The 9,431-nt window shown below is 45.2% G+C and overlaps 1 protein-coding gene across 1 annotated transcript; it reads right to left on the reverse strand.

Moving 5' to 3' along the window:
• Window positions 1-5,122: 5,122 nt before the first annotated feature.
• DMRTA1 (DMRT like family A1) lies at window positions 5,123-8,916 on the reverse strand. The gene is made up of 2 exons (XM_083719318.1): window positions 7,932-8,916; window positions 5,123-6,387 (listed from the first exon to the last, which is right to left on the reverse strand). The coding sequence occupies exons 1-2, from the start codon at window positions 8,527-8,529 to the stop codon at window positions 5,504-5,506; spliced, it is 1,482 nt and encodes a 493-aa protein (XP_083575444.1). The 5' UTR covers window positions 8,530-8,916; the 3' UTR covers window positions 5,123-5,503.
• Between the last annotated feature and the right edge of the window lie 515 nt (window positions 8,917-9,431).

Here is a 9,431-nt window from a genome sequence, read left to right on the forward strand (position 1 = left end):
CATGGACCAAAGCACGCCAGGCACTCCTGTCTTCCACTGCCTCCCACAGTTTGGTCAAACTCATGCTGGTAGCTTCAAGAACACTGTCCAGCCATCTCGTCCTCTGTCGTCCCCTTCTCCTTGTGCCCTCCATCTTTCCCAATATCAGGGTATTTTCCAGGGAGTCTTCTTTTCTCACGAGGTGGCCAAAGTCTTGGAGCCTCAGCTTCCAGTGAGCACTCAGGGCTGATTTCCTTAAGAATGGATCGGTTTGATTTTCTTGCAGTCCATGGGACTCTCAAGAGTCTCCTCCAGCACCATAATTCAAAAACATCAATTCTTCAGTGATCAGCCTTCTTTATGGTCCAGCTCTCACTTCCATACATCACTACTGGGAAATCCATAGCTTTTACTATACAGACCTTTGTTGGCAAGGTGATGTCTCTACTTTTTAAGGGTTTCACCTTGGTGGTGTCTCTACTTTTAAGAGACATCACAAGGTGATGTCTGTACTTTTTAAGAACACTATAGTTAGAACCAGTTGGAAGAGAGCTGTTCAAAGGTAGACTGTGCCATGGAGGAAAATGACCCCTTTCGTCACAGGTGACAGCAATGTCACCTCTTAATTGATCTGGAAATCAAACACAAAACCTAACAGGTGGGACACCCAATTGGGTTTTTCGGGACCCTGCTCTTGGATTCCTCTGCAGATTTCTCTGCTTCATCTGTAAAAGAGGGCTTATGCTATAACAGTCAATGCCTGAAATGTTGGTTCACGTTTAAGCAACTTAAGAGAGCAGAGACTGTCGCGTTGCATTTGTTTCATACATGCAGAGACTTAAAGTATCCTCACTGCAACTCTCTGCTCACTTCCTTCTCCCACTTATGTTAGGGGAAAGCGCTTGCAGAGAAATAAGAGGCAGGTTTCAGCCAGACGATGGCGCTGACCAAGGTGCTGTTTATAGACTGTCAGTTTTAACCGAAAGCGACAGCAATGTGGGGAGAAGGAAGAGGCTTTGATTATGTGCTTTTCTTTTTATCAAACTCATTCAATTTGGGATTTTCCCTTCCTAAGAATGCTTTCAGACTATTTTTTCAGGATAAGCCATTGTCTGAATATATTCATAATATATGTCATAGACGGATCAATCCTGTTGGAGTTCACCAAGTTATTTTTTCTAATATTTACAAAATGCATCACTAATCACCAGGCTAAGATAGTTTTGTGAGAATAAAGGTTGCTATGATTTCTCAAGGAGCTTTGCATTTACAGTGGTACCTCGGGTTAAGTACTTAATTCGTTCTGGAGGTCTGTTCTTAACCTGAAACTGTTCTTAACCTGAAGCACCACTTTAGCTAATGGGGCCTCCTGCTGCTGCCGTACCGCTGAAGCACGATTTCTGTTTTTATCCTGAAGCAAAGTTCTTAACCTGAAGCACTATTTCTGGGTTAGCGGAGTCTGTAACCTGAAGCGTATGTAACCTGAAGTGTATGTAACCTGAGGTACCACTGTAATGGACTCTCGTTCCAACCCTTTGCATGTAATATTTAACCAGGCTAAGGTTTACCCTTCTGGATAAAATGCTGAACTAATGGCTGGCAACTCTTGTCTGTGGTTGACTTTAACTGGATCAAAAAATATAATCCCAGCTCTTACTGGTTTGGGTTTGCTTGTCAAACAAAAAACACACACCTCCTTTCATTGGTTTCTTAAATTGCAATGGACATGAGCGGCCACAAGATGGAGATCGCTGGCTTTAGAAGCTAATTCGGTTAAAGAAAGATTTCCACAGAGCTATGAAATGAAGAAGTCCACAGTGTAAGGGCAAATCTGGACATTCATGAGGAAGTTTAATAAATGTATCACAACAGCTGTACACCAGGAACAAATATTCAGGTTAATAACCCACATTTTTCAACTGGCCCAAAAAGTCAGAGCAAAACTTGTGAATAGGGATATAAATGTAGGAATATAAACAGATTTAACCCTAGGTTCTCCGTAAACATGAAGTGCCCTGTGGGTAAGAGAAACACCATATTCTGGACTTGTTTACACCCCAGGAGGCCTGACTTTAAGATGACAGCATGGTAGCTATTCTGCTACCATGAAATTCAGTCCCAGAAGCAGTTTGTCTGCAAATGATTTTATAAGGGAGGGAGAGACAGATGAACAAAATATTGCTAATACATCACCACCACTAAGTGAAAGTTTCCAAAACCATGTTCTGCTCAAACATAAGAAACCTCTAGCCTGTAGATCACCAGTGGGCTATTTTTATTTTTATTTTAGTTTTTCAATAGACAGAAAAGATGGGGAAATAAGCAAGCTTCATGAATACCCCTGCACAAACTATCCCACTGACTTTTTCAAGCTCTTTAAGAGACACAGAACATATAAGATGTATCCCTAATCTTTGTCTCAAAGCTTATGTAAGATGTGGTACACGTAACACGATAAAGACATTTGTTTTTTCAAAATGCATTGTAAACAAAAATGCTTAGTCTGTTTCATAAAACCTCTTTTTTTCATCACACCCTGGGAAATCACCATAGATGGAGAGATGGCTTTCATCCTACTCTGGAGATGGGTTAGATTCCTTATGTGCATATATTTTACTTTCAGATAACTTTTGCAGGCCTTGCTATCTCTTTATCTCTCTGTATGGATGACAGAGTGAACGCCAAAAATGCAGAAAACTGATTGCTTTCATCAAAGAGTCCTGACAATCCCTTAACATGAACAGTGCTTGATTTATGTACAAATTAAACAAGCTATAGCTTAGGGCCCCACTCCCTTGGGGGGCCCCAAAACATTTAAAGGAAAAAACCTGGATGTACATTTCCAAAATATAAGATAAAAAACAAATAAAACATACAGCACAGTGTTTTGTGTTGTGTAGGGTCCTATTTTGTTATGTGCAAATGGTTTTAGATACCTATGAGGTCCATAAATTACCATATAACATATATTAAACACAAAAACGAGTGACAATTTGTTGTTGGCAAAGGACAGCTGGACATATAAAGGTCCCCATTACCTTCAGTAGCTTAGGGCCTCATCAAACCTAAATCCAGCCCTGAACATGAATACTCTGCAAGTACAGTATATTCTCTGTATTGTCAACAGTCATTGACAATATTCACTTCTGTAAAGTCATAATTTTGGACCTAGGCATTTATGGTATATAGACGTTTCTGCCAAATGCTCAAATAACTCCCCACCCTACACAATTATGCAAGCAGAAACCATTTTTTTTAACTGCACCCTATCCCACACAATCAGAGCAGTCACTTTTACCCATTTCAAATGTACCTATCATTGCGTTCATCAGCCATTTAAGGCATGGCACACTTATCTGAAAGCAACTCTGAGCAGACTTGGTTTCTATCCAGGCAGCTTAGTGGGCTACACATGCTAAGCTTCGGAAGCAGAAATTCTTCATGCGGCTTCAGATCCTGTTCTGACAATGTATAAATAGTGCTTAGCACACTTGCTGCATTTGCATGAAATATGATATGGCCTTATTAGTTCTCTCCTACCCTCTTTCCTCTGACACAACTGAGAAAAGGAGATCGGAAGACTTAAGTTTTGTTTTTAACTAGCTGCAGTTTAGTGGTATGTTCACACCTAAACAAACGGTGGTTAGTCTTAACAATGGTTTGCTAAAACATGTCAGATGAAGACCATGGTCTATGATGTTGTCTTGTTTGAAGAAACCAACTGGAAGATTAACCAGCTGAGGGTTCAGACTCATACCTAAACTGAAGTTAGTTAAAACTGAAGTGAAAGAGGACCGGAACATGAGGCTGATTCACACAATGCTAAACCTAAACTGAGCATTACATCCAAACCAGGCCATTCTTGTATTTTTTTCCATGCCTGGGAACCAAAACCCACAACATAAAAGAGTGCTTATGCACTGCTTCCAATAACCATACATTTAAGATCCTTTTTTTGAATCAAGTGTCTGTATTTGGGGGGAAATATTCCAATTTAAAAACACTGAACATATCAAATATCTAGGGAAAAGACAACAGGGAGTTCAACAGCAAATATGCATTGGATTCCTTCCACGTTTCAACTTGGATCTTCACTCACAACCTGTTAAATGTCACTTTATTTATTTTTGTCTTCCCCAAAAGTATAAACATGGAAAATATGTATACGAAAGCTCATCTTTAAAATCAGTGCTGATTTTAAATTATCTCTTAACAGCTGGTATTCTGGATTTTTCTCAGCTTTCAATCTGTTTTATGTCAAAATAATGAATCCCATTAAATCCTTCTTAAAAAATAATAATAATAATAATAATAAAGCATTAGAAACTACTGATTAGCTAGAGGGGTAACAGTGTTAGTCTGTTGCAGCAAAAAAGACGAAAGGGACTTTGCTAGTTTAAGTTGCCACAAGATTCTTTGTTCTTTTTTGCTTATTCGCTCTTCATTAGCAGAAGGCAATTCTTGGATCTTGGGCTTGTATCCAGAGCAGCACTAAATAACCATCAAATAGAACAAGGATTTCCATTTGTGCAACGGGACTTTCTTCCTTTCTGCTCCCCCTGTGCCATCCCCAAATCTGCTCTGGAGGGTTGCAAGGAAACCCAGAATAGATTTAAACGGTGTGCTGGGATGGAGGAGAAGGGGCGGGGGAGTCCCATTGCACAAGTGAAAACCTTGTAAAAAAGTAAAGGTAAAGGACCCCGATGGTTAAGTCCAGTCAAAGGTAACTATGGGGTTGCGGCATTCATCTCGCTTTCAGGCCAAAGGAGCTGGCGTTTGACCGCAGACAGCTTTCTGGGTCATGTGGCCAGCATGACTAAACTGCTTCTGGCACAACGGAACACCATGACGGAAACCAGAGCGCACGGAAACAGTGTTTACCTTCCTGCCGGAGTGGTACCTATTTATCTACTTGCACTGATGTGCTTTCAAACTGCTAGGTAGGCAAGAGCTGGGACAGAGCAACGGCAATTCACCCTGTCACAGGGATTTGAACTGCCAACCTTCTGATCAGCAAGCCCAAGAAGCTCGGTGGTTTAGACCAGTGTTTTTCAACCACTGTTCCGCGGCACACTAGTGTGCCGCGAGATGTTGCCTGGTGTGCCGTGTGAAAAATTGAAAATTCGAAAGATTTAAAAATAAAGTATTTTATAATTTTTCATATTTCTGTTTACTTACTATTTCATAATAAAGTAATTATAAAATACTTTCTTTGTGTTTATTTGATTCCTATTCAAGAGAATTACTTTATATATAGTCAATATAGGCACAGAGTTAAATTTTTTAACATTTTCTAATGGTGGTGTGCCTCGTGATTTTTTTCATGAAACAAGTGTGCCTTTGCCCAAAAAAGGTTGAAAAACACTGGTTTAGACCACAGCGCCACCCACATCCCTTGAAAACCTTGTGCTGATGTGGCAGCTACTTGAAAGCAGCAGTGGATATAAGCCGCAGGGTCCAAAAGCAATGACAACCCACTTAAATAAGTACTACAAAAAAAATAAATCAAGATTTGATGAATATACTATTTGTGTTCTTCATTCAGTCTAGTGTAGATCTTGCTACTGACAACTGTGTCTTTATTGGGGAAGTAAGATGCATCTTTGATCATTCCTGAAAAGGAATAGTCCATTGCTGGGTGGAAAGGCAAGGCAGGAAACAGTCCTGTCCTAAGGTAGGATGGCATCATTCCAGGTAAGGCTCTCCCAGGTGGGGAATATGCCACTCTCAAAGGTCCAATCCCCAGTCTAGGGCTTAGACCATAAAGATTCGCCTCATTCCCAAAGGAAGCTGGACTGCTTTGTAGAGGAGAAAAGGCTGATTTATTGCCAAGTGCCCTGACATCGATTCCTAGGAGGCTAAAATCAGAGGCTCGCTGTAGGACGCTGCATCCTGGCAATGGTGAGGTTGCAAGTTCTTCCTTCTGTTCATTCACGTTCAGGATCTGCTCTATAGCTTGGACTATGTCTCCTCTGCAGAAATGCAGGACTCTCTCTAATCGGCTTTGCTTGTGATCTGGAAAGACCTTGGTAAGGATATCAAGCGGGTCTCTGCGTCTTGAAGTGCTAGAAGTTGGAGGAGGAGGAGGAGGAGGAGGAGGAGGAGGAGGAGGAGGAGGAGGAGAAGGGATGCTGGAAGTGGAAGCAACAAAGTCCTTGAGACGCTCGCTTTCATTCCCCGATTCCATGTCTGATGAAGACAAAGATGCTGAACTATCGGTGCCTTTTAACGAGTCGTCGGCACCTGAAGGACAAATGGTCATCTCTTTACCTGAAATCTGTGGACCAGAAGAGTTCTCTTTAGGGTCTCCAGTAGCTTCAGGGGAAGACTTCAAGGAAGGTATATGCAAGTAGGCTGCAGAGCTTCTTGGTTCACTGTAGTGAAAGCCGTACTTCTGAATCTTCTCTTCTGCAAAAGAAAATTAGGCATGGAATCAAATACTGTACTTGTGAGTTTATAAGTCACATCCAATATCCATGTCTCCCTCCTATCTCACCCCCCTCCCCACTTCTGTATTCACAGCTATGCATCATATAGAGCCCGTTTCAGAGAAGCCCGTCTCAGAGGCCTAATCCGGCAGATTATTTCCTAGGGTAAAATCCGAAAAACAACTCAAATCCTAAAAAAAGGTCAACAACTTGAGTTGACCCTCATGCATGTTCCTTTGAAAAAAGTTTGGGCACCCCCGATACAGAGGAATTAAAGTGACCACACATCTTCTTCTTTTTTACTGGCATTATATATATGCAATGCAATCCCTTTGGAAATTCTATTCATGAGTTAACATACTTAAGAATTAAGCTAATAGCACTAGGAGTACAGCCACACTTACACATGTTGGATTTTCTATACAACTACCATTTATTGGCCCAGCACTGTATCCATTTATTCTGCACATATGGCAAGACACCCAAGCAGGGCTCCCCACGGATACAAGTGCAGCCATGCAACCTGTGCTCTTACTGCAGCTGGAAGTATAAACATGAAAACATGAAATACCCACTGAGATCTACACAGGTAACAATTCATTGTTTTGCCAGTTTTAAAAAACTAAACCAAATAAACATTATTAATACCAGCCCCTATTGCCTGCAAAAGAAGACAACAGCATTCCCACTTTATTTTTATGTAGTTCCTACTAGAGAAATTCCTCGTGGTTTGCACCTTTAGCCACTACGATTTCCTGTATGAGGGACATATAGTAGGGTTTGTAAAAAACAAAAACAAAAACTCAACAATTTTGTGGTCCAGATTTTTTACTTCTTGAAATATGGCAACCCTATAGATCCAACTTACTTGGCCTAAACAATATTCCATTGAATGTCAGCAATTTACATTACTGATAGAGAATAGCAACTTCTGGCTCCATGCCATAATGAATATTCTACACATTGTTTTCAGTAATACTACATACTGTGCTAGGTATTATGGCTTTCCTAATGGTAGGCTAATGGCCCAAACTTCAACATGTTTAGGAATCCAACTTCAATATACAGTGGTACCTCGAGTTAAGTACTTAATTCGTTCCGGAGGTCTGTTCTTAACCCAAAACTGTTCTTAACCTGAAGCAACACTTTAGCTAATGGGGCCTCCCACTGCCACCGCGCCGCCAGAGCACGATTTCTGTTCTCATCCTGAAGCAAAGTTCTTAACCTGAAGCACTATTTCTGGGTTAGCGGAGTCTGTAACCTGAAGCATATGTAACCCGAGGTTACCACTGTATGATGCTATACATATGATGCTATGTATTTGGGAGTGTCATGGGAACACTGTAGATGTATTATTATTGAGACATTTCGTTCTGAATCTGCTAGACAGAGCCAGAGGATGATGACAGGTTGGTGTCCTGCCTCCCCCTCCCACATTAATCCTGCCCCCCCCGCCGCCGCCGCCCAGCATCAATCCCTGTCCCCACCCGACCCCGTCGCCGTCCATCACCCCCGCAGTCGCACCTCTTCGTCCACGCGGGACCTCCGGGCAGTGGCCGTGGCGCACGGGCTCCCCTCCTGCGCTCGCGCTCCCCGGTCCGTCTGCGCTCCGTCGAAGGGCAAGGGCCGTCGGCAGCGGCGGCGTCTGGCTCCCGGCGCGGGCCTCGCTCTCCTCGTGCGCCTGCTGCCTCCGCAGCGCCACCTGCGCGGCCATGACCCGCTGCCGCTCGGCGATGAGCGCGCACTTGGCGCAGGCACAGTCCCGCCAGCGGCAGAAGCGCTTGTGGCCCTTGAGCGCCGACACCACGCCGTGGTTGCGGCAGCGCGCGCACTTGGGCGTGCGAGGGTAGCCGCCACCGCGCTCCAGCCCCGACGCCCGCGAGAAGGAGCGGCAGCCGCCGCCGCTGTCCCCCGACGGCGACGGGCCGGCGCTGGCAGCAGCAGCGGCAGCCGCCGCCACGGCAGCCGCCGCCGCGCGCACGAAGAGGCTGGGCGGGCGGAGGAAAGAAGGCGGCATGGGCACCCCCGACGGCACGGGCAGCGCCGGAGAAGAAGGGGGCGCCCTGGGCGACGAGGCAGAGAGCGCCGGCTGAGGCAGCAGGGGAGAGTTGCCAGTCGCCATGGAGCAGGCGAGACGCGCGTCCTTGCGCGCCAGGCGCACGTCGGAGACTGGAGGGACCCGACGGCCAGAGTCGAAACCTCTCCTGTGCCCGTCGTGCGGGGTCTACACCGTGTGGGCGTGGCCTTCTAGTTGCCACGCCCATTGGCGCGCGGGGAAACGCCCCCGAGAAGAGAGAGAAAGAGACGCCCTCGACGGGCGGGCGGGCGGATTGAAAGGCAAGGGATGCCTTTAGCAGAAATGACTAGGAATCAGGATTTTTGTTGGGGATTTGAAGGTCTTTTGTTAGGGATGGGGGCAGAACCTCAGTTTGCTATGTATTTTTACTGATTTTGGGGGGCAGCTGCCTCTCCCTGCCTCCCAACTTGGCTATGCCCATGCTAGGAGTGTTTCTCCAGCTTACAGACCAGAGCTTTCCAAATTGTGTGCCGCCCACGACTTTGTCTGTCGGCTGCAGTGTGTAGGTGTGTTGCGCAAATGCTCCTCGCCAGAGGCATAGCTATGGGGAAGAGGGACATTGGGTGCCACACTGCGGGGGGTGGCACTTACACGGGCCTGCAGTGTGCCCGAGCCACACGTCTCTCCTGGGAGTGATGCTGTGGCTGAGGCACCTGCCCGAAAGGACAGTGTGCTGCTTGCATCTGCCCACTGCCTCCCTCTCAGGATACCACCCTACAGCTTGCCCTGCCCCAGCTTGCTGAGACGCAGGTGGCATGGTGGTCTAAACCAACGAGCCTCTTGGGCTTGCTGAACGGAAGGTCGGCAGTTCAAATCCCTGCAACAGAGTGAGCTCCTGTTGCTCAGTCCCAGCTCCTGCCAACCTAGCAGTTCGAAAGCACACCAGTGCAAGTAGATAATTAGGTACCACTGTGAAAGGAAGGTAAACAGTGTTTCCGTGCACTCTG

Source organism: Podarcis gaigeae (assembly GCF_964106915.1).
Source record: "Podarcis gaigeae genome assembly, chromosome: 17".
Classification (NCBI taxonomy): domain Eukaryota; kingdom Metazoa; phylum Chordata; class Lepidosauria; order Squamata; family Lacertidae; genus Podarcis; species Podarcis gaigeae.